At 38.1% G+C, this 26516-nt stretch overlaps 2 protein-coding genes across 5 annotated transcripts in view; both read right to left on the bottom strand.

Moving 5' to 3' along the window:
• The window catches only part of LOC127639490 (rab GTPase-activating protein 1-like), a 123384-nt gene that overhangs the window by 74584 nt on the left and 22284 nt on the right, over positions 1–26516 (bottom strand). For all 3 annotated transcript variants that reach the window (XM_052121542.1, XM_052121543.1, XM_052121541.1), the window contains exons 12-13: positions 23180–23273; positions 22707–22857 (exon numbers count right to left, since the gene is read on the bottom strand). In XM_052121542.1, coding sequence (XP_051977502.1) covers positions 22707–22857; positions 23180–23273 — 245 coding nt within the window. The remainder of the gene's footprint in view (positions 1–22706; positions 22858–23179; positions 23274–26516) is intronic.
• LOC127639494 (G-protein coupled receptor 52-like) lies at positions 4471–9163 on the bottom strand. 2 transcript variants are annotated; one of them, XM_052121549.1, is made up of 2 exons: positions 8107–9163; positions 4471–7990 (listed from the first exon to the last, which is right to left on the bottom strand). In XM_052121549.1, the coding sequence occupies exon 2, from the start codon at positions 7561–7563 to the stop codon at positions 6451–6453; it is 1113 nt and encodes a 370-aa protein (XP_051977509.1). In that variant the 5' UTR covers positions 7564–7990; positions 8107–9163; the 3' UTR covers positions 4471–6450. The 2 variants fall into 2 exon arrangements, with proteins under 2 accessions (XP_051977509.1, XP_051977510.1); XM_052121550.1 differs by having other exon boundaries at positions 4471–7987.

Here is a 26516-nt window from a genome sequence, read left to right as displayed (position 1 = left end):
ATAACCAAGTCAGGTTTGTTGCTTCAATATATCTACATCATTTTACTTCCTCATGATGCCATCTATTTAGTGAAGAGCACCAGTCCCTCCTGCAGCACCCCCACAACATGATGCTGCATAAAATTGTTTCTTTATTGCTAGCATTTCTTTCTTCATAGTAGCCTGTAGTATATTCCGGACTCTGCTTCATTAATTCATCTTTTTTCCAACAGAAGTGCTTGGTATGGGGTGAAAAGTTTGTGAAAAAGACGCAATTTGTGTTAAAAAAATTATGCCCTCTTACATGACTTGTTGGAAAGTTTCTTCATTTGATATGAGCTCAATAGTTTAGGTTTCATAATTCAGTACAGTCATCGATAAACCGCATTCAGTTGATTCCGTAGTGCTAAAGTTGTTAAACTTATAAATAAACAGATGTCACTCTCAGGTGCTTGCACAATACAATGGAAAAAATAGAAAAAGACCTGCATCATATAGCTTGCAAATCTTATAATTCTACAGCTTTTTGGTCAAAGACACCTTCAGGCATTATATTAATTTCTATTTAGATTTATTTCAGTTACAAGGGAAGTATTTCAGGGTTGGCGATGCACTCAGCTGTACCAGATAAGGTTAATGGTGGTGGAAATTCTCCTGTTGGCATGTACGTGAATGAGGCCCATTGAGTGAAAACAAATTAAATCTAAATTGGAATGGCAAATTGAAAAAAAATTAATAAATACAAAATTAAAAAGCAATATTTTATAAAAACCTGCTTGGTACAACCTGGATTAAAGTCAATAGCAAAGTCAATAACTAGGCTCCACCACCACTGGAGCACATGACATCGGAGGTGGGAATGGCATCACTTTAAACTCTCACTTTACACGAGAAGAACCAGTATCCCACTTAAGAGAGCGTGAAGAGAGAGCTGCTGTAATGAACAGTCATTAGGTGCAGAGACCAGGGTGATTAGCATTGTGTCTGATGAGAAGCATGAGTGCTTCGTCTTTGATTAGCGAGCAGCACCTTGCCTCACTCAGAGAGAGGCAGGTGTTCCTCCTGCTCATTGCTGTGCAATTCTGAGAGCCTTTTGATGGGGGAGAACATCTCTTGAAGCTGTGTTGCGGCACAGATTAATATTAAAAAGAATTCATAATACGGCACATGGCGGATTTCCATAAATATTCAAAGGCTTGGACTGTAAGCTCCACTTGCTTGTGTCCATGAATATGGATTAAAGCCTGACAGGGTGAACAAATGTCTTAAAGAAAAGAATCAACATGGAAAAAATTGTAGCTGTTCATTCCTACAGGCAATTGCAGCATACGTAACATGCAACAGAAAATCTGTGTGAGATTCTGTTTAGTACAGTGGCTCTCAGCTAGCTTTGCTACAAAAATCATTTTTTATTCAATTATTCATTGTCTTGGGTTACTTGGGTCCTTTTTAAAACTTTAAAGTCCCAATCATCTGCCATTGTATTGGAAAGACAGACGAGAATATTAATACATTTTTTCTGCATTTGGGTACAGAGCCCCTAAGAGGAAGGGCAGGATTTAATTTTTTCTGAAATGGTTTTGCGTGCATTCCATCTCAATTGCTTTGTGTTCTCTCCCAATTAGTTTTGCGTGGCTTCGCAATAGTTTTGCCTTTCAGTTTTGCAAAAGCATGGCAATAATACAGACAAAAGAAACCTATGGTAATACAAATCATAATTTTGTGTATATTATGGTTTTAAATACAATGGTATTTAAGCTAAAAATATATAAAAATGCTGTAAAACAATTAAGAAAATGTTTAAAATTGAGGCGTTTAAAAAGTATGAATGAATGGGTTGATAGGAACATTGTATTATGTATTTATGTTGGCATAAATGTATACGTGTCATATAGAAATTAAGCAGTTAAATCTACTGCAATAATAGAAAAAAATATATATTTAGTTTTTTTTTATGAGTTGTGAATAGGACTGTAAATGGAAATATCGAAAGAGAGAAAATATAACTAGAAAGTGAAAAAATGAAAAATCACTTCCGCCAAAACCTACAGTCTACAATGTTACTATAGTAAAACCATAACATTGCTTTTTTATTAACATAATTGTAATTTTTCTGTAGTATTACTATGGTTTTATTACGAATATCAAAGTTAAAATATAGCAACTGTAGTAAAACCATAGTCACATTTATTGCAAGAGCACGCAAAACTTCTCTTTGTACATGGGGGTGAGTAATTGACATTTTCCTTTTTGGGAGAATTATTCCTTTAAGTTAGAGTTTACATTTCAGTGACACGTGTAAACATTTTATTTTGTATGTTGTGCACTCTAAACTGAGAGTACAGTTCATGAGGAGAACATAAAATGATCCATTTTGCTTTTAGCACTTGACCTCTAATCTTTGCCTGAAAATGGAATAAAAAGGTCAGAGGCATGACAAAGGTATGACCAGTGTGAAGTCTAAAAATAGACCACCGGCACCAACATTGAGTTATCCTCAGAGCAACCTGCACCAGCATCTCGCTGACATTAGGCTTTCTTTTTTTCAGCCATTTCATTGTACAGAAGTGTACAAGCTGCATCAGCAATAGTCTCTAACAGAGAACAGCCGTAAATTACACAAATGTAAAAGGACCCTGAAACCTGAAAAACCAACCAACACCTAAAATGTTTCTTGCATTTCCTCCTTTCAATTAGGGATGCACAATACACAACCATATTTGTATAGCCCAACAGTTTTTTTTTGTTGTTGTTTGATTAGGCCAAAATTGGAAGCAGATAATATCAGACCTTCATTTTTCAGTACTAAACAAGTCCATTAATAATACTTTCAGCTATGTTAAACAATGTTTCAATAAGTGCAAACAGTATTCTTTTTGTCTTTTTCAAAACTAAATAGACTTTGTTTAATACCGGCTATTTTATCAGTTATTAGCCATAACAAAATAATTATTTGGTATTGGTTTTAATATCGACCTTCAATAAAGCCCTTGCCACTAGACTAAAAGAGAAGAAAGTGTGGTCAGAAGCCTTAATAAAAACAATTAATTGAAATATAGTTCAATTTAATCAAATAGAAATCAAGCAATGAAAAAGAAAAAGAAAAAGGCATCAGACAATAATTAGGTTAATTTATGTTTTTCAGTGCTTTGTGTGAAGCAAGAAATGGAGCTAGGAAACAACTTGAACTGATATATTTGCCAAAAAACAAGCCCTCTTTTGCCAGCGTCTGTGACAAGGCATGCATTACCTTCAATGTCAGCAAAGGGCAGGGCCCCGGAGCCGTTGTGCTGGCCAAACATCTTTCCACATGGCCATTAATGTCCACTAGGCTCTCAAATCTCCCACCATCAGACTGCCACTGCTTTTCAATGAGACCTCCGCCCAGTACTCAGAGATATGAAATCATCACTTCAAATAAAAAAGGAAAAGGTATTGGGGCTTGGTTATTAAACAAAGGTATTGGGGCTTGGTAAAGATATTAGAAGGATGTTGTACTGTACACACAACTCATTTTAAGGTCACATAACAAATGTAAGCAGGCAGAATGAGACGTACTGTTAGTGACCGCTGAGAACACTCATGTTTTATTCATGCTGGTGCCAAGGTCCAAAGCCTCCCATGATCATGGAAACATTTGATGTGCTCATTAGATTTCAAAAAGGTCACTTCATTTTCCCCCAATCTAACTGCACATGTATAATTTCCCTTTTGAGGGGAGCTGTAACCTTTTTAGAGCCAGCCGGCGAGTGCCAGCCTTGCTGCGTATGCAGTCTGGGGCCAGGGAGTCTTTACTCTGATATCAGTTTGCCTAGAAGCCTTAGAGGACATGGGCAACTCAACCTCAGACCAGCCTCTATGGACCCTTCCAGAAATATTACAAGGCTCTTAAAGTAACAGCACCGAATATCGCTTTGAGATGGGGTTGTAGAATTAAGCTAAATTCTCACTGGCCATTTGTGCAAATATTTACTTTGTGCATTATTGTATTGTGCTGTTCTGCTGTTATAGATAGTATAGACTGTTCAATGGGTTGTATGGTCTTCAGGTCCTAGGAAATTGTAATTTCATCACAATCAATATGAAGACAACAGTACAACTTATTGAACATACTTGTATTCCTCAGACTTTTGTTTTTTTAAATTGGTGTCAAATTAAATTTGGTGTGTACTCTGACCAAAGTCTATTGTAACCACATTCATCTGTAACTTACAATTGTTGAAAATACATACAAATTATGACCAGTGATGAAAATGTGAGGAGAAATCCAGATTAACTACAAACAAAAATATGCTGTTGTCATAAAACAGAATTCACTGTTCACTTTTATTGTACTGGTAGCAACAGCAAAACCAAAGTGTCTCACAAAAACAGAAATAAATCTCTGAATTACACATTTTATTTTTTTTATATTCTGTTTTGTTTTCTTTCCTAATAAAGAGAAATAATCTTACACAATGGACTGTGTCATCATTGAACAGAGACATCATTGAGGGAAAACCTTTAATGATTTCTCTCATGAAACATCAGCTGAAAAGCAAAATGAATACAGGAATATTCTGCTATTTCATCAGTATCATTAATTGGAAAAATAAATAAACAGATAAATAATTTACTTTAAGTTGTTAAGAATAGAAAATAACACCTTCACCATTTAATTTGAAAGTGAGTCTATTCTGATTATCTTTTTATTCTCAGATTTCTTTATCTAATGCACATCAACTAGCTTAGTTGTACTGTTTTTTTTTTTTTTGTTTGTTTTGTTTTTTTTGTTAGAGCTGTGAAGTTCAGCATGTCATTGAACAGGGCTGTAACATCCATCAGCAAATCAAGTTTACAGGCATGAGCAAAATTAAGCAGGCAGGAGGCTTACAAAACCACCAATACTTGACTCAAAGGCAGTTTAACTCTGCCCCAACACATAACCAAGTATAACAATTTCAATAGAAGCAACCATATATTGTATTCTCTGTATCATTATAAAAAATAATGGCTTCCATATTGATGTGTGATAATAAAAAAGCTAAACTCTACTCATGGCTGAAAACTTGCAACAGAAATGTAGACATTAATCAACTTTATATGAAGTACAGAACATATAATTCCTCAAAGTGTGTTGCTTTGGAAAATAAATATTAAATGTTAAACAATAATAGTGAAGTATAAACCATTATAAGGGCTCACAGAACAGAATTATGAAAATAAACTAAAGAGTATGCAACTTTTTCTGCAGCTATGCCAATTTTAAAAAGCTATAAAATATATGTGCAGTTTAATTTGAAAACATTTGAATCCTCTATTCGCTTATTTTAATCCCTCAAATTGTAAAAATAAATTATATTTTATTAAATAACATTTTAATTAAATGGCAATAGAGGTAAATGAAACCAATCAGATGGATGCAAAACAGTACGAATGAAATTATATTTAAAAATAAATCTGTTTTGGACATTCATACATAAAGTGAGAAGTGAAAAAACAAAGCTCAGCCTAAAAAAAATGTATGTGACCATCAAGATAAGTTCTAGCTTATCTGGGGAAAAAATGCATTTAAAAATAAAACATGCAGTGTTGCATGTTTTTCAAAGGGTCACTGCAGGGATAAAGGTCTAATTACAAACAGCTAAGGCTATACACCACTGGGGATCTAAAAAATAGCCCACAACTATTACAGGCATTGTTGATATTGTGCACGTGTGATATTTCAAGATTACCTAGAAAATTATCAGATCTAGAATCGAGATTTATATAAAAAAAAAAAATTATAATAATAATAAATTTAAAAAAATACTTGATCAACTGCTTTTGCCCTTTGCTATGTTGCATTTGACATGATTCACAGGTCCCACATATTTGTTTTAGCTGCATTTAAATCCTAAATTTAAGACATACTGTGCCATAAGAGCCACTAGAAGGAGGCTCAAGACTCAAGTCAATTAAAATAAACCACTATTCAAAACAGTCTTCAAAACATCATCCTTTTGTAAAGCAGCTGCCGTTACAGCTGACACAAAACGAACTAAAAAAAAAAAACCATCAAAACAACCAATCCTGCAAGGAGGGTAATATGACTAAAAACAGCAGGTGTGCTCTATATTTGGAAAGAGTGATCACAAACAAGAGCTTTGAAACTACCCCCTGGCTTTGCCTTGTAAATATTTTACTAACAAAACCTGCTATCTAAACTTGCTCTCTAAAAACTGTATACCTCAAAGTGGTCAAAACTTATTGTGGCCAATCACCATTAGATATTTACAGGACCAAGGAATGTAAATAATATGATGACAAGACAGATTTACCATCATATTTTTTTGAGTGAAGGGTGTTGTCAAGCTTGGCGTGCCAATCTACGTTCAAGAAACAACAAAGTTTCAATCAATGTTACAATTATATTGTTGCTTGTTAAATCTGGGCCGAATGCCTTTGCAACAAAATTTAGCAGCTTAAGACCTTGCCATTCTCTGCAAATCTTCAGATGGAGCAAGAGTTATCTCTCCTCCTTGGCTTTGGCTCACCAAAGTCCTTGTCATCATGAGTGCAGGGGCTGAAAGAGCAGGATGAGCAGAGTGTCTGCGAGAGTCTGCGCATCCCCAGCCGGAACACACTGTTGGACAGACTGTAAATGACGCAGTTACAGAAGCTGTTGCTAATTGCTAACCAGGTGGTCACGAAGGAGAGTGCAGGGCTGTCCAGTACATGGGAGCTCTCGAGAAGAAAGTAGAAAATGTAGGGGAGCCACAGCATGTAGAAGACACTGGTGATACGAAAGAGTACCATGGCGTAACGTCGATCTGGTCCGTGGCATGTGGGGTGGCCCCCCTCGGCAGTTTCCATCTCCTGACTGGGGAAGCGTGCCCTTCGTTCACTGATATCCCGGTTATGCTGCTGGCAGATGCGGAAGATGTGGAAGTATGTGAAACAGACTACAAGGGCTGCAGGGGCATACAGCAGACACACCACAAATCCAGTGAAGAGCGCAGACGTGGGCCAAGAGTGGGCACACCATTCGAAGATATCCCCATGGTACCCTGGCTTACCCCAGCCAAAGAATGAAGGTAGAAACACCAAGCAAGAGTAGATCCATATAAGAACGATGCAGCAACGAAGGCGGCAGGGTGTTACCAACTGGTTGTAGGATAGGGGCTTTGTGATAGCCAAATAGCGGTCCACACTAATGCAAGCCAGACAGGCCATTGAAACGCTCTTGAGAACGGAGATGACGTAGCTGAACACCTGACAGGTGAGAGGCTCTTGGACACCAGCTGGAAAATGGAGAAGCGAAAGGGTGGGCACTAGGCAGCTTAGCCCAACCAACAGATCAGCATAGGCCATAGTCTGGATGAAGTAGCTGGTGGTGTAATGGTGTAACAACGGGGCACAATGAAACACAAAGATCACAGTCAAATTCCCAGCAATAATAAGCACAGTCAGTAATACAATAACTGCTGTCTCCAAGACACAAGCCTCCACGACCTTGTTCTGTCCCCAGCCCAGGGGGCAGGAGTGGTTTAGTGACCTACTGAAGTAATTGCCAAGGCTGCCGTTTGCAGTGGGGACCGGTTCGATCAGCCCTGACCGGTTCATTGTCTCGGGCCCTGTCCACTTGGATAAGGTTCTGCTGTTCTAAACGCAGTGCAGATGGCCTGTGAGCCTGTCTGTGTGCCCTCGGTATCTCTTCCAAAAGAACTCTATCTTCTTTCTATTTTTCTTTCCCTCTGTCTTTCACATGGCTGAACCTCAGTGAAATGAGCATTGGCAAAAATCAATACAGTACATAAGGATAGAAAAAAAGGGCACCCAGTTCTCCTCTGAAATCAGTCATGCTTGGAAGCAGTTCTGTAATTGTCAGGCAGAGATATTACCTCTGCAATTGAAACTTGTGCTGCTGGAAAAGGGTTGGACTGATAATTCAGTATCCACAGTTAAGTCTACTAATTCCTTAAGCTGTCCTCACAAGGATACAAGGTGCAGGATTCGAGAAGGGGTTATGGAATGAGGAATCGTTGATCTACTTGATGAATTAAACAAACAAAAGAGTTAAGTTTAACAATTAAACTTGAATAAGACAAAATCAGTTACAAGAAACAAAGGTTACATAACATTTATCATAAAGTTCTTGGGTCATACCTGCTGTTGAGTGCCACAAAATCTGAATTTCAAGAGTTACAAAAGTGTCAAAGTTCCATTTATTTTCGCTTATCACACAATCACACACATACACCATGTTTCTAAATCTAGCTTTTTGGAAAGATTGACCTCTTGGCCTCAATCTCAACCCTCTTTGGGTTTTTATGGTCCAAATCAAAACACAAACACTAACCAAACACAGAGCAGCATATGAGAGTTGTCAGAGCTATCATTGCGCAGAGCCTGCGGGTGTCTGAGTGAGGCAAAACAGAACTAATCAAAATTTCAAGACCATAGTGACTGCTTTGGTCTGCTTTGCTCCCAATCCATTTACTTTTCATGAAATTTCTCCATGCGTGTCGGATAGAGGAAAAAGCAGGTCATGTAAAAAACAAAAGTAACGAAGGTACGAGCGTTGATGAATGAGAAAAATAGCTGCATATGTGAAAGTCTCCTCAGATGGTCTTAAAACATATAAAATGAACAGCATGATCTGGGTATCCTGTTAACAGCCATGGGTGAATACTTTGTATATCCACTCAAGATCACACAGCGCGCCAGTCTCTGCAACTGATATGATGTGATATGTGATAGTTTGTACACGCCAAGCTTCTTTCAAAGTCTTTTCTGTTGAGGTAGTCCTGGTTGTCTCTTCATTAGCAAACTTCCTTATGGCTCATTGCAAACAAAACTCCTCTTGTGAACATGTGGCGAAACTGTGAGATACTCTGTCTGTAAAAAAAGTTGAAGATCCATGTACCCGCCTTTGACACAAGTCCGACCAGTAAACCGAAGCAGTTCCTGTTTAGGTGCCACAAAGCACACTTTTAAAATAAGAATTCAAAAACAGAATTCAAAATTTGCACAAGTATAAAGGGTAAGACAGGGAGCTAATCTACTCCAATCAAAAGCAGGGAAAAAAAGCTTGGAGCCGTGCGGCAAGTGGAGATGAGCCGAGGAGCAGTTTCTCACCACTGGTGCACAGAGATGCTTTGAGTAGCGCACAGTTTTCTCTCCCCTTCACAGTCTCTCTCTCTTCAACTCTGCCTCTCGAGCATATTCGCTCCCTCCTTCCTTTCCTTTTTCTCTCTCTCTGCTGCTCTTGCTCTCTCCCACTAAATCTCCTCCCTCCCCTATTGGTGGCACCCGATGTCCTCTTTCTCACACAACTCCTCCCAGAACACGTCCCCCCCCCCGCAAGGGTCTCCCTCTTTTCGTATCCTCCTCTTGCTGCACACCCTGAATATGTTGCCACATCCAAAAATAATAAAAGATTTACATCTCTCCCTCTTGTTTCCTACAGCTAAGTGGCTCTTTTCATTTTATTATCACTCCTTCAAGTCACTTACACAAACCAAAAACCAAGCCCAGCAATGCCTGCCCCTTGGTTACAGTTGCCAGGCATTTCAGTAAGTCAGGACCATCCCTCACAGCAGCAACTGGCATGGTGCAACATACAGTAACAAATTAAGACACTCCGGTAAGGGGGGCCTTCCTGAGCTCTACGATTATGTTTCCCTGGAAGGGAATAGTAGCCCAAGGAAAGAAAAAAAAAGGTCAGTCACTGGAAGATTTTCAAATTCAAATCTCAAATATCTTAAATTCATTTTTAAAAAGTAGAGAATACACTTGCTGAATTATTTACAAAATGTCTTTTCAATATAAGAAATGTTTGCTTCTGTCTATACTGTTGTTTATTTGTTTTTTATGTAAACATGCGCTAGACAGGTAGCTGTTGCGCCATACCTTGTTGTTTTTCCCAGTATATTGAGCAGGAATGTCATGTTTTTAGATCACACATAAATTTCGAGGTGTCTCTCAGTTCTCTTCATTTGCTTTTTTTACCTCGTGAATACATTGGGTCTGAACGGCCCCTAACACCTTAACTCTGACTAATTGTTCAAGACAACGTACAGTTAAACATATAAATCCCAAAAGAGCTTTGAATTGTATTTTAATAAAGAAAACCATACAAATATAATGCAAAATTAGCATTAAATATTGTTTAGTAGCATGTTGTTAGACTAAATTATAAACAGGAACCTGTGGTAAACCCCGGAACGTACAGAAGAGTGGATGAATTTGGTGATCCATAATTTGTGGAACAAGATGCAACTGAACAACTGAACAACAGTGGCAGCCAGATGACTGTATAAATGATTCATCACAAAGTAAGAGAAAGGCTGAGTAAAACAATGACCATAATCCTTTTCATCTGTCAGTGCATGAGCTTTTGATCTTAGTGACTCTGACTGTCAAGCAGGGCACTCTGGCTCTCGTCACTACACTAGCAGTCCAAGTACAGGTCAGGATGACAACTGGACTTGATTTGGCATCATTAACGGCACAAGTATTGTAGGAGCGTGTTTGCTATGTCCACTGATTTAAAAGACAATATGGCATGAATATTAACCCCATTTATTTTTGTATTTAATCTGAATAAATATCAGGGACATGACACATGATCAATCGGTGAACATAAATATGAACAAGTTTTTATAACCATTCCTCAAATGTGACAATTTGTACTATCTAAAACAACTTTTCTAATGCTGTAATCAAGAAGATATTTTTTATTCAGGAATAATTTCAGTCAAATAATTACAAAACAACCAAATGCAGATGGATTAATATAATACATTTCAAGACCCACCATACTAAGGCTGGGTATAGTCCACAACTCGCCAATATGATACACTGTGATGCATTAATATATCAGAACTTGAGTTTATTTAGGAAACCCATAAATTGAACTGTAGCATATTACATGAACGCACACGTAAGAAATAAATAAATAGTGATATAAGATTCTGTACAGCCCACATTTATTTCAGTTTATAAATCGCAATGTTTATATATCTATGCATTGGCAACTCTGTTATATTTCTTTAGTAGACCAAATCAAAAACACATTTGCTAGAAATATAACAGCCATGTTTATAGAGTACAAAAATCGAATTGCTCAACTAACAAAGTTTGCTTGCACGGAAAACATTTCAAATGAATAAACCTAAAATTGCAATGGCTCATTTAAAAATTACTGTTTTAATGCAGCTTGGGATTTTGCACATAAACAACACGCATTACGTCCTGGGGCCCTAGTGTATCTGTGATTCAAACCTCTGCAGACATGACTACAGGAGCTGACTAAATGTGGCGTGTTTCCACATAATCCAAACTGTCATTTCTGTGTCACCAATAAGCCGACCCTGGCTACACAGTCTGATAACACACGCTATCAAGGAGGTCGACCTCATCTACCCATGCACAGATGTGAGCGCTGTGCCATTTTTAAGAACGAGATGTTTGCACGTTATTGATTCTCAGGGAGGCATAACGTGCCCATGATAAGGGCCGTAAATAGTACTGTTATTGTCCAGAGTGAATGGCAGCTCTACATGTTGACTGCATTAATATACACTTGGGGTTGTTCTGGAAACAGGAGGGGCATTGAGGAGCCAGTGCAGCTGGAAAGACTAGGGAGGAATTTTGGGCAAGTATTGTGCATTTCTTGTGCTGGGAAGATGGCAGCTCACCAGCACTTACTGGGCAATAGCTGCCTGCTGCAATGGAGATCAAGTCCTCACAATTAATTATCATCATGATCACTAAATTGTTGTTATCTAAAGATAAACTCACCGCCACAGTGGGTGGTTGCCAGGGTCTTGCTGAGTGGTTGTTAGGTGGTTACCCAAGTAAAAAGAGCCCACCCCTAAGTGTCTATGATATTCTGGTCCCCAGATTTGTCTTGGGTAGCTTCTTCAACTTAAAAGGATAGTTCACCCAAAAATGTTAATTCTTTCATCATTTCCACACCCTCATTCTGTCCCAGATGTGTATGATTTTCATGAACGAACATTTTTAGAAGAATATCTCAGCTCTGTAGGTCCAGACAATGCAAGCGGAAGGTAATCAGCACTTTAAAGCACCGACAATTGTAGTAAAAGTAATCCATTTGACTCCATTGGTTAAATTAATGGTGATATCACTGCTTTGGGTAAGAAACAGATCAATATTTAACTGTATATACTTTATTACTATTATTAATACAACAGTGAATATTACATACTACTATACATTTGTAATGTATTTCTGTTGCAGTTTCTTCAATTTCAGGTGGCTAGCTTTTATTTCTAATCGTGCTTTTATTTTGACGTGAGCTTTTATTTTTACGTGTGGTTTTGCCGGAAGCTTCACTTGTCCGGATAGTTTGTTAAATGGCCCAGTGTGATCACTGAAGAGCAAATGCTGTGATTTAACTATGTAAATATATGGTCTACACATCTAATAACGCACTTCACAGTGGTTTAGTGCTCCGCTCTGTCATCTAATACAATGTGAATGACTCTCACTATCTGTGGAGTTTCTAGGGTATGAGTGGTTAGATTCACACATTCATTAAAAGCACATAGCTCATACAGACTAAGATTGCAGCCTTTCACAGTTTAATAATCACACTAGGAAATATTATGATTAACTGTTCATTTCAGTGTAAAAGGAGTAAAAGAGCACACGCTAAAATAAGCGTATGAACATTTGAAAGCAGTCGTGTGTCAGTCAGACATCGAGCGGGTACTGAATTAAGTTGTTGCTCTGTACTACCAGTACTGCAGAAACACTGGTATCATTACATATTTTTTATATTAGTATGGACTTGGTACCAAAGTACCAGTACTTTTGACAACATTAACTCACACAATGCTATCTTATGACATCTGTTCACTTTTACTGTATTGCTTGACTTGTAATGTGATATATTTTAACGTTTGTAACTAGATTTACAAGCTTGTTTTTTGAACTCATATGTAAGGTAGCTCAAATAGATAGAGCAATGCACTTGCAATAAATAGGACAGGTTACGAGCCAAAAGTGTCATAGAAGCACCACAAAATGACGTGGTTGCTCAGCAATTACGCTTTTCATCTTAGATTTGCTTTTTATGACACTATCGTTTAGGTTTAAGGTTGGTAAGAAGGTTTTGTTGATTTAAAACAAGATAAGAGCATTAACCTTAAAAACATCATCTGTTCAGAAAACTAACCTGCTTTTAGCCACACACAGTGGACATTTCACCATGGAACTACAATGATATATGTAAGGACCCCCATAATAATTTAACATAGTGATATAGTTCTTAAGAAATCAGGCTGGTTTCGGGATATATTTTTGATATTGTTAAATTAATCAAATTAAAAAAGAATTCACTGAAGATGTGAAAGGAAGTATTGTAAAGCACCATTCAGTTGCCTTAAGAAATTAGAAAGTGGTGCTTTACAATACTTCCTTTCACAGCTTCAGTGAATTCTTATAATACTGTATGCAGGTTTATCAGCAAGGTTTCTCAAAGACATTTATAGAAGGTCATTCAATTGACAGATGAGCAAGTGCCATCCAGAACCACCCATACTCAGAACCTGCTGCCAGACAACTAAAAAAATAACTATTCTTATATATCTAAAATATGTACAAAACATGACAAATGCTAAGCCACTAAAGAAACGATCCGCCATCAAAGATTTCATTACATGCTCCATAAAGACTGTAATCTACTTAAGGATGCATGTGAAGACTACATAATCAATCCCACAAACCGTTAGAAATAGAAGGTGGTAGAATACAGACTTGCAGAAAAATGTATATTAATATGAAATGCTGGACGCAGCCCAGTGATTTGTATGAATGGCAGAAAGAAGCATTCTTGGCATGATACAGTGTTTCATGCTCAGTTCTAATCTTGTAATTAAACAATTGACTTTAGCTTAAGGGTCCATGTGCCTCAGCTGATAGCACAATGACTTACCATCTCCCTTTCACAAGCCTCTCCACCATGTAAGTGATTACACATGTACCACATAATGCAATTCATTCAAAAGTAGAGTAAAAGATCTTTTGTCAAACTACTGTTGTTTGATCGTGTCAGATTCCTTTTATTTATTTTTTTATATTGCAGAGAACAAATCAATAGAAAACAATCTTTTAGACTGTAGATCCATTGAAAAATAGGTAAATGTAATCAGAATTCTTCCTCTTTAACCTGTTTGTTTAGAATAGCAGGGTGAATCTAATAAAAAAAAAAAAACGGAGGAAACATCCAGGCTCATATTTCTTGTAACATAATTTTTATGACAATTACAAACACACCTTTCCCCTACCCTACCAATTCTCAGGAGCCAACTGTAATCTGAACAAATTCTCATAAAAAAAAACAAATTCAAAGTGTAATGGAGTAATTGTCCTGAATTTAATTTGATTTAAGTGGATTTTAAATGAAATAATAATAATAATAATAGTCTGGAAAGGATGATTTATTATTATATTACACTAAAAATAATTAGTTTTTTTTCCCCCACAGTATAGATTGGGGAGCTACGCTTGATGTCATAAAATAGGCTTGATTTTACTGAAGTACAATATACAATCTTATTTTTGGGATTTGAATGAAATATGACACTGACATTTCTTTGTGAGGTTCACTCATCAACAGAGCCCTTTTAAGCCCTGACTCGAGAGAATAACACCTTTGGCAAATCCCTCAAGCATCAGACAAACAAAGGTTGAGAAAATGTCAGTTTCACGCTCTTGGAATCACCACATGGGTTGCATTTTCATTGATCCACACAGTATAGGGACAACGCACACTCAAGTGTTAAAAACATTTGAACAGACAACATAAAATATGGGTGGAAAGAAAGAATATGATCAAGTTTTCAGAAAGTTTTCAGAAGAAAAAAAATAGGCTTATTCACCCAACATTGCATTTAAATTTACATTTATGCATTTGGCAGATGCTTTTATCCAAAGTGACTTACAGTGCACGTATTACAGGGACAATTCCCCTGGAGCAACCTGAAGTTAAGAGCCTTACTCAAGGACACAATGGTGGTGGCAGTGGGGATCGAACCAGCGACCTTCTGATTAACAGTTATGTGCTTTAGCCCACCACTCACATTGCCTGCGACACAATGACTTGACCTTCAGTCCGTATTTTAATCAGCAGAGTGGAGAAGACACAACCATTAATAACACAGATATTGTTAAACGCAGAGCTCCCCACAGTGTTTTCATTTTTCTACACACAGTTATATCAATATAGTTACATGAGCGGCAGTTGAGAATGCTCTAAATGTAATTAATGAATAAATTATACTCTGTGTCCCATAACCCTTAAGGCAGTACAGCGTATATTTAAAGGTCGAGCTGGAGCCGCAGCAGTTTCAGCCTGTGTGGGTGGCAAGAAGTACTGTAGAATTTATGCCACCTGGCAAGAGTAGACAGCCTTGTCCCTATACTTTCTCCTCCTTTTCTTTTTATCACTCATTCGTTTTCTTCATCCCACACTCCGACACTCTTCCCATGTACTGCAGAGGTATTTAATGGCTCAAGTTTACCATTATTCTCATCCCCTAGCATTGATTATTGCGCTGTATTTCAGGAGTAGTTCCTAAAGCAATGATTATTGGCTTAAGCATAAAGAAACATCCAAGTAAATGTAAAAATATCTCAGTGAAACTCAATCGTTAGAAGTAATGTGAAGCTTTCAGAAATCACTATAATATTGCGGTTGACATAGCTTTAAAATTAAAAAAACTCAAAGCTGTAGGGTTTGTGTGCAGGGTTGTATACAAGGCGGCATGGTGAGCTTTGTAGGTAGGTGTTGGGGGTCTTTTCCCACTGGCCAGACAGTAAATTCTTTGTGGCAGGTCAGGATCAGGGAGAGCAGTGATGCTGGAGTATATTCACCTCCAGGTGACCTCCAATCACCACAATGCATTGAAATGAATGCAATTCACTTAGTATTTTGACTTTAGTCAATTTGCCAACAAATCTTTTTTTTTTTTTTTTACAAATCATTAACAAGGGTTTCACAATAATAATAATATTTAGCTTAAATTAAGTCTATTTTAAGGACCATTAATGTATTCTGCATTGTGACATTATTTTCATAAAAACATTATCTGATTTCTGACACTTACTGTAATTAGCATTATGCAAAAAGAAAACAACAAACGTATTTGTATAACCGTAATAGAAAAAAAATATATTAAGTACTTAATAATGAAATGATTAATTATTTCACAATTATTTATACATCACGGTAGCATTTTTTGCACTGACTTTATGCTTATATCATAATATCAGAAATGCCAACTATGTTAATAGAATTTGGGGGAAAATTGTGTTTGATTGTCATTCTAATAAAATAATGTCAAAAATGTTTACGTTCACGTTCTAATTTTTTGTATAACATTAATAATAACAGGGCAAATGGGCTTAATTTCACTGTATTAACAACACAATGGGATGGTCCCAAAATAGGCTTAACAATACAGTTCCGTAATTTTTCTTAGAGGCCCTATTATGCTTTTTGGGATTTTACCTTTCATTTTGTGTGTAACATAGCTCTTTGTGCATGTAAAAGATCTGCAAAGTCTGCAAAGTCCACGCAAAAGGGAGTTTTTCTCTGCCACAGATAACACTGCTCAAGAACTATAAGAAACGGCTGGATTGTAGTCCAGTCATTTCTTCCGTAATGTATCTACATCAATATGTAACACATTTACATAATAAGGGCTACTTTGGCCCACCCTCAAACAAACATAGTTATAGCAGAGGCAAGTATCAGTTGGGTTAGTGTTGTCACAATGTCAAGATGCTGTTGTTTTCTTCACCGCAAAATCAAAATCTTATTTTGACTTCCAAATGCAGACAAATTAAAGTATCAGTGGTTAAAATGTATTTTTACCACTATTCCTCTGCAGTACAACCACAACCAATGCTGGATTTTCAAGTTGCTCTGAATAATGGTGCATATTCCACTTGGTTAGGACAATCTGGTGCTTCAGGATCACAATCTGTAAGTATGTTTGATTATTTGTGGATTTATCTGCTACCGAGAGTTCAAATATGGAGTTTTGTGTTGTAGCTTCGGTGTACACCCAGTGCAGAGCAGTAGGCCTCTGCTAACCTGCTAGCTAATGTTATTGTTTTGGTAAGAATTTACTATTCAGCTGTGGGACGACTTTCACCTAAAACTTAGGATGTGTAAATATTTGTATGAACATAAAAAGATTCACCAACTAAGACATAAACTGAAGAATTTCACATACATGTGACTAACAGAAATGGAATAATGTGTCCCTGAACAAAGGGTCAAAATCAAAAGTAACAGTCAGTATCTGGTTTGGCCACCAGCTGCATTAAGTACTGCAGTGCATCTCCTCCTCATGGACTGCACCAGATTTGCCAGTTCTTGCTGTGAGATGTTACCCCACTCTTCCACCAAGACATTTGCAAGTTCTTTATTTCTGGGGGGAATGGCCCTAGCCCTCACCCTCCGATTCAACAGGTCCCAGACATGCTCAATGGGATTGAGATCCTGGCTCTTAGCTGGCCATGGCAGAACACTGACATCCTGTCTTGCAGGAAATTAAGCACAGAGCAAGCAGTATGGCTGGTGGCATTGTCATGCTGGGGGGTCATGCCAGGATGAGCCTGCAGGAAGGTTACCACATGAGGGAGGAGGATGACTTCCCTGTAATGCAGAGCATTGAGATTGCCTGCAATGACAAGCTCAGTCTGATGATGCCGTGATACACCGCCCCAGACCATGACAGACCCTCTTCTCCAAATCGATCCCGCTCCAGAGTACAGGCCTCGGTGTAACGCTCATTTACTTTGACGATAAACGCAAGTCCAACCATCACCCCTGGTGAGACAAAACTGTGACTCGTCAGTGAAGAGCACTTTTTGTCAGTACTGTCTTAGTCCAGCGAAGGTGGGTTTGTGCCCATAGGCGCCGTTGTTGCTGGTGATGACTGGTAAGGACCTGCCTTACAACAGGCCTACAAGCCCTCTGTCCAGCCTCTCTCAGCCCATTGCAGACAGTCTGAGCACTGACGGAGGGATTATACGTTCCTGGTGTAACTCTGTCATTTGTTGTTGCCATCCTGTATCTGTCCCGCAGGTGTGATATTTGGAAGTACTGATCCTGTGCAGGTGTTTTTACACGTGGGCTGCCACTGCGAGGATCAGCTGTACTTCCTGTCTACCTGTAGCACTGCCTTAGGAGTCTCACAGTACGGTCATTGCAATTTATTGCCCTGGCCACATCTGCAGTACTCATGCCTCCATGCAGCATGCAGAGTCAGTAGAATGGTCTCTTTAGTGTCCTAAGTTTTTTATAATTGTGACCTTAAATGGCTACCGTCTGTAAGCTGTTAATGTCTTAACGAAAGTTCCACAGGTGCATGTTCATTTATGGTTGTAATGTTATGGCCGCCATCCATGGTAGTCCACGAATAACTTGCTCAATTAACTCTCTAATACCCCCAGTGATGTCCAGCCAGGAATAAGCCTCTGTTCTCAGTTCATAACTCGGGCAAAAAAAGTTTGGCTACACCCATTCCAGCAAAAGATGAATAATGCGTCTTTTACTTGAAGCTTTGTTATGTTCACAATAATCAACAGTGCACTTGTAAGAAAGCTACTAAATTCAAATGTACCACATTGAAACGTCCTGCTCAAGTCATGCTTGCGAAGGTGATTTGGGTCGATCAGCTTGTTCTTCCAAACTTTCATGATTTAATTCATTATCGGACTCAAACTGATACGGCAAAAACCGATGCCACTGTTGCCATAGTTACAGTAGTGTTTACAGCTGCTCAGGAAGACTTGGGAGTTGAAACTCAGTTATGGTAAGGGGTGTAACATTTCCGACATATGCTCTACGCAGTTGACCAATCACAACAGACTAGGCCAGCTGACCAATCAGAGCAGACTAGGCTTTTCGGAAAGGGGGGCTTTAAAGAGACAGGAGGTAAATCAGAGCGTTTCGGCCAGAGTACAAAGAGTGGGGAAAAGAAATGAACAGTATGAGAAAAAGAATGTGTTTTTTGAACATTAAAGCATGTAAACCTATTCTAGTAGACCCCCAAAATAAAATTATCTACCTGTAAATTAGCATAATATGGGCTCTTTAAATCCAATTCATAATTTTCTTTCTCTTGGAAGTTTTTACAAAAAAAACTCAAAAAGTAAAATGTCCAGAAATAATACTGTAATTAGAATTTGGGCAAAATAATCAGAATCGTTCTACAAAAAGTAATGGTCTTACAAAATTTTATGAGAGTACATGTTTGCATCTTTAATTTAAGGCTGTAATTCTCTGAAATGTAGATTCACTGTAAGGTTTGTGATTTGTTAAATTCTTTAATATTAACATTGTTTTCTAAATTAACTTATTTTAGCAGGGTGAGTCTAAAAAAAACTTTATTAAATTCTAAATGTTTCAATGCTTCATAATGGATGATTGTGCCTTTTAAATATTTATGAATTTACACATTTATTACACAGACTACATTACTACATTTTTTAACATGTTTGTTTATATGCACTTGAGTGTTTTAAATTGAGTTAACATTGATATGTATGACAAGTGCTAAATTGGAGTCTCTTTAAGAGATTAGCTCCTCGAGCAAGTGTTTACATTTGAATGAGCGCAGTGCACATTAACAAGAGAGTAGTTGCATGGTTGTTCTTCCTTCAACCGTGCAATGTATGATTAGAAATGTTTTTTTTTTTCTTTTTTGTTATCACCACCTGATTGTAAATAACAGAAAGGATATTAAAAGATACATGAAATGAATATGGGGTGTCCGAGTAACATCTTCGGATACAAAATACACAGAACAAAGCAAAATAAAACGTTTACTTGCTTGTACAAATATTTATTGTACACGTTCTCAAATTCAAATCTACAAGCTCTCAAGTTTTACAACACTTTTACCTTTTAACAGACGTCCAACAGGTTACTGGTCCATGCTTTAAAATGGTGAATGTTGTGAAAACCGTGGAAAGGTTTTACAAAAGTTGAGAGTACAGAGTTGATGTCGTTAAATACAATACCAATGCCATTTCACAGCTAAACTAAAGCGATGGTTACAGCGCGATCACAACAGATCCAGACCCACTGCAGCCAAATGCTTTCGTGCGAGCTACCAACCAAATCTTTTTCAGTCGGGAGAGATTGCATGGAAATCATTGGTGCTCGTGTGGTTACGGCTCGCATCCTGTGAGGAATTAAGAGTGGTGCCGAGTGGCTTACGAGCAGCTCACGACCTCCTTTTTAAAACTGTCTAAAAAAGTCGCCCACTGTCGGCTTGAGATGTGTGCGGTTGAACAAGCCGATTAGTGATCTAAATGAAGTTGACCAATCAGTAGGTGATACAACTCACCCAATCAAAGAAAACTCAGAGTTCGTTAAGCTTTTACACATTTATGAGAAAATGGTCATGTTAAAACTGTGTTTTCCCCAAATTATTCATGACCACATCACTGAGAAGGATTCTATAGAAAAGACATGCTGTTCTCGACAATCTTCATCTCTCTGATGGAAATAGTTGTAAAATTTCCGTCATGGTCTACTTTTATTCGTCATACTTTTCATTCGTTTCAGCACTATGGGGTATTAGGTGGGTATAGCATCGGCTATAATTGTATACAAATTAAGAGGGAGTCTTGTGAAACCAAGGACTTCTAGGCTGAAAGTTCCACCTGCCAATCAACCGCAGCGCTAAAACAACAATGTTAAACTTTGCTGTGCGTAGCTTTAAAGACAGGACTTCTTCAGAATGTCTGCTATCGACATGCAAGCAGTGACACAGATGAGAAGGACGTAGCCTACGTCTAAAGCTAAATAACAGGCTACACAACTAAAATAACTCCAAATTCTGCACTAAATGTCAAGTTTGCTCTTAGATTAAATCAAAGTATAACCGTCAGGAATGGTGCGCGAATTTTGCGCAATTTCTTTTTAATTTTGTTCATTTTGTGCTCTTTATTTTCATGCAGTACAGGCAGCAAAACACTGTCATTATGATTGATATATGTGGTTATGAAATCAGAGCGTCCCTTTGAAATATGAATCTGTCAAATGTTGGACAGCATTTGTAATAATTATACATAATTGTTGCCTCCAGTACTTCACGATAAAGCACAAAAAATATATATAAGCTATATATTCAAATCGGCAGATCAGTTTTCAGATAATGCAGCCCCTGGGCAAACTGTGTTCGCCCGGCTTTATTCAGTAAATGTATTGCTGTGCTAAAGTTCATCTTCGTCACTGCACACCTCAATCTCTGGTGAGTATAATCTCAATATTTACTCAACAATGGCTAATAAAATACATATTTTAGTCGCATAGCGCAAAATATGTTCCCATATGCGATTGATTTACTTGCTATGTAGAGGCTGGACTTAGAAATGTTTGAAACTTTGCTGATTTAGTACCAGCGTGCGTTTTACCACCATTTACACCACTGAGGAGTCATATCTTCTAAATCTGCTAACGTTACCTTGTTACCTGTTCCCTTGAACATACTGCAAGCAAAGCATTTCATCTAATTGCTTTTAAGATCTGAAAACATCACAACATTCACTCCAAAAGATTAAAAAGCATCAGATTTTTAACATAGATTACTGAATAATTTCTTGATAATTTAGTAGCTGAAACCTGTAAAACTATTGAAATCTACCTCTTATTATCAAACCCGTGTTTTCAACTGAGTCAACAATTGTTGCTTCAGTGTGGGAACATTCCAGGCTTGGACCAAGCTTGGCATGACAACCAGTCCAACTCCATGAACAACATGAAAGAAATAGCTTGACAAATATAGTTCAAAAAAAGCTGTAGTTTTCAAAAATAGCAGAGTTCTATTCCAAATAATCAGCCATCTTAGATCTGTTTTTGTGACTTAATTGCTTGAATTTGCCATGGAATTGCATTTGCAATCTTCAACACTCTCTGTGCCACTGGAAACCTTTGACTCTGTTTCCATGAGTTCAAAGGGTCAAATGAACATCTAACAATGCATCAATATGGGTAGGAAATATTTGTATGGTAAATATGGAGTCTGCTATCCTCCAAAGGCTCATCCCGCTGACAAGGCGAAACCACTGAAGATTAGAAATTTCGCCCTTGAAAAGCACATGGAGTTCTTGTGTTATTCAGACTGTGAAGAACATAAAATTGCTTTGAAAGACCAAAGCTGGTCACAGCAATCACACTTCAGTACCAACCACACTAAACTGTAACTCTCTGGATACACTTTGCTGTGGAGCATACCAATAGTATCTTGTTGCCTGTATCCATTAAGCAAAGCAAACACTACAAGTCTTAAGGCCAAAATATACTACGGTTTTCTACGTACAAAGGCAAAATTCGTCATCAGCACTGTACATGCACATCTTGAAAACACAGGATCATAACTACAGTAGAAGTAGTTGAGTCACTGATTCTGTAATTAGTTATGGCAAGTATGCACTGTAATTTCAATAAACCAGAAACTTGAGTCTTTAAATGTTCACAGGGCTTCAGTCTTGCAGTGTACCCTTGGCTTTCGGTAACAAGACACATAAATGTATTTTACAGGATGCATGGACCGGGCTTTGTCCTTGTACATTGTTGAGAAATATGTGCCACTTGCAAGGACTTGTCTGCATGCTAGTATTTGGAAACAAGGGGATACAAAGGGATTTTGAAGAAAATAAAGGAGCGAAAGGAAAAGGTACAGTGGGTTGTAATGGTTGTCATCTCTTACCTTAGTGATGAGGATGCGGTATTGCTCTAACAGAGGCTGATCGTTGGGGCAGCCAGACAGGAGCTGCCAAACTTCAGCTCGTAAGGCCTCCGGGATCCCAGGCTTCACCAGAGCAGACAGACCCTTGGGCCGCGCCGACAGGTTTGCATGCCTGACAGGTGGAGGACAGACTGTGTCACTACAACTACAAAGAGAAGCTCAGTTGTGCTGCAATGTTTAGCCTTATACAGACTGTCCAAAGTTTATAGATGCTACTCCATGTCTGGCCATTTTGTTTAAACTCACCAAACATACATTTTTGGAGTACTTGTTTGTTGTTCATATCTGACGATCAAAAGCTGTATTTAACCCTTAAGGACTAGCATTTCAATTTAGTTTGAATAGTTGATGTACCACGTCACTTCAACTCAAGTCGTTAGCAAACAACATCATCTCTAAAAGCAGAATGTCTCAAGTTGTTCCGCAAGTCTCACCATCTGTTCAGGATTCCTCCCCAGGTTTCCAGAATCTTCTCGGGACAGTCCTTCGACACATCGCCAGACCCACTATAGATCTCGCTGTCACTCTCTGTATGATAGAATAAGACAATATGGTGGATTTCAGTATGTTCTTGGCCCAAAACACACACTTGCAGAGTTGTCAAATAGGAAGTTGCTTGGTTTGACACTGACCACTGTGTGGGCAGTGCTTCCTTAATAGCTACACTGAATAAGGATGAGGAAATAATTTAAAAGGTGAGTTTAACTCTCCCAGAGTATAAAGTGCATTTTAAAAAAGGGTCTTCATGGCAAGTAGTTTCAAACATCCATCTTCGCTTTCTTCATCTGCAGAATTTCACTGGCCATTTTGAGATTTATCAGCTTTGGCCGGTAACTGTGCCTTTTGTAAAATGTGAGCGAAATCTTTTAAGTGTTCATTTTCACATTTTTGTATATGTCTCCATAGCCATTATTAAATTATTTTATTGGTATTGAATCTGCCATCAGACACCCTCCTCTCTAAATAAAGGTATCAGCATTGGACATTTTAAAAGCCATATCGTTTGACCACTAACCGCGTTGTGCCTGGTTAGGAAATAGTGCAAGAAATAAATTACAATGTAGTGGAAAGAAGTGCCAAACTGCGATTCACATCTCTGAGACAAAAAGCACTCAGCTCCCACTTTAATCTCAGGTCTCAGACCTCCAGTGAGTGTCTATGCCCTGAGACTGAACATACATTCTGCCCTGTCATCCCTGACTGAGAGTGTGTGTACGTAGTGGGCAAACATCACTCCCACAACTCCCCACAAGGCAGCTCAATAGATTTTTTCCACTGTGGCATGTCAGGATGCTGCACAGCATAACTGTCCTTACTGCATCCAGAAGACTGAGGTTTATTATATGGCTTATACACCTGCATTAGTCAGGGCTGTATGCCCACTGCAGAGTGCCAAGATTACCATCAAGCCATGAAGTGATAAAGAAAATGTCTTGGACTTAATGTCCACAAAGTTCATTAAGAGCCGACCAGCAAACAACCAGCCCTCCGAGCCCATATCTCAAGGTCTACGGCCACAACAGGCCTGTGCATAAAGCCAAATGGAGAGAAATGTGAGGGAATGAAAGGCAACTATATATCTCCAGGCCAAAAACATTTGAAAGTGTTCTGATTAAACATGGCATTTAATAACACTGTGGTAGAGACAACAATAAACTTTCTATGTGCAAAATAGCTTGAACAACTACAAATTTTTACTAGTCAAGTATTCGCCCTGAAAAGTAGTTAACTCGTAGGTGGGCAAATGCCTCAAAACACACAGAGCAGCATTAGGCCAGAAACATACTTTACATAAGTACGCCAAAGCGAGAGCTCGGTCAATGCCTAGGCAATGCGCAGTCTGATTGAACATGCTTAACGCATTTTCTTGCATTACTGTGGTGGTCACAAACCTCAGTACTCTAGGGGGCGATAGAGTTACCTTCAAAAGTCTGTGCCATTAAAATGGTGGTGAAATTGTTCAGGTAAAATGCTATAATTATATTAACTTAAACTTACATGCTCAGCATCATACTCTTCAGGCTGTTGCTCCCCCAAGACAGTAGTTCACGTAAAAGAGAAAACTCAGAGTAGAAGTGGACAGTTCACACTAATGTCTGCTATAGTGCCTCTAGTGGCAACTTTGAGAATGCAACATAGTAGCGTTGTGTTATAAATTGCTGTCCGACACATTTTGGAACTAACTACGTGTGAAATCGAGCTTGCGTAACTAGAAGCTACTGTGTTCACAAACTTGTTTAGAGTGTGTTACAGCCTTTAGTGTTCTTTGCATGTCTAGTGCTTATAGTTTCTGTAAACCTTTTGGTTTGTAGGTGAATACTTCGCTTATATCGCTACAGATTCACTTATTTTCACTTTCGTGTAATCCCAAATCTTTTTGGCTTTCACAGGTTACTGTACAAAATGCATGTCAAACAGCTACAATGGGATGCAGTTTGTGGGAAGAGAAAATTTCCCTCTGCGGTCACAAAGTATAGAACAAGTGAACTGCAGTCATATAACCCATGATTAGCCAGCGACTAGTGGCAGAACTAACGGACTAACCGATTAAAGGCTTAAGTATACTTCAGGCATAAAATTACGTCATCAGAACAATCCACACGGTCAGCATCTGTGCGAGCCATCATTGCATGTGTCTGCCTTTGACTGTACCAAAAAGTATGAAAAAGCAGACACAACGTTTAAATGTCAAATGCATTCCACACAGGCTTGCGGTCAACTGGGTACTTTGAAAGTCTAGAGCACTCGACTATGTCCAAGCCTTAATTGGTGCAACACCTAGTGTGCAAGTATAAGCAAGTAATAATGCAAAGATCTTCAAATAGAACCAAAAAAGGCACTTTTTTGTTGCAACACAGTGGGGATTTTTATTATCACCAACCTGAGGACTTCAAGCTTTACAATATACATGATCTCCAGCGAGCACATCAATTGCCGTTCTTTTTTACAGTCCTCGAAATGAGGTCTGGAACACAGTAGTTTCTTTTGAAATGCTTTTAAAAGGGCCTCTTTTTACATTTACTGCACAAGTAGCTTGGTAACGTTGTGTGGAGAGATGGAGGTAGGGACAGCGTGAGAGAGAGAGAGAGAGAGAGAGAGAGAGAGAGCAGTCTTGAGCAGAGACTCATAGCAGTTCAGTAGCAGATGTGGGTGGATGAATCTTCTTTTCCATCTGCCTCCCCAATAGATCTCAGGGAGAGAAATCTGGTGAGGGCAACACTTCCAAAAACAAGAACAACTTACTTGTACAGCCCAGAAATCAAGGCTTTGAACAAATTGTGCAAAGCAAAGATTGGATTGTTCTGATTTTTTTTTAAAGGCTGAATAAAAATCGGTCATAATTCGTGAATGGTTTACAGACAAAAGTCAATAAAAGTTACACCTGGTACAAAGTTGAGTGTGGAAATAGCAAAAATGCAAGTTTTGATTTATTAAATACATTAGTATGTGGTAAATAAATGAGGGATGGATGATAAAAAGTATAATATAAAACATTTAATATTTGCAATTTTATAACATATTTAACTTATGAGATATAACAGAGCTAGTCCTATTTCCTTTATGTATTCAAAGATGGAACCATATGAAAAGGTTTGCTATGGGAACTGCTTAACCATATTATACTTAACATGACATGTTCAAGTTTTATTTATGCTCTGTTTTGCCAACATATGGAGTATCTGAGATCTGCATTTATTCTTCTAAAAATAGTCTTATAATGCTGTGAATGACCTCAAAATCTGGCAACCCACAACATTACCTTTATTGTGG

The sequence above is a fragment of the Xyrauchen texanus genome, chromosome 48 (genome assembly GCF_025860055.1).
Source record: "Xyrauchen texanus isolate HMW12.3.18 chromosome 48, RBS_HiC_50CHRs, whole genome shotgun sequence".
Taxonomy (NCBI): domain Eukaryota; kingdom Metazoa; phylum Chordata; class Actinopteri; order Cypriniformes; family Catostomidae; genus Xyrauchen; species Xyrauchen texanus.
This window is presented reverse-complemented; position numbering and strand designations above follow the sequence as displayed.

Bases quoted from the DNA above. Each gene is read 5' to 3' on its own strand.
- LOC127639494 (XM_052121549.1), bottom strand. From the start codon at position 7,563: ATGAACCGGTCAGGGCTGATCGAACCGGTCCCCACTGCAAACGGCAGC.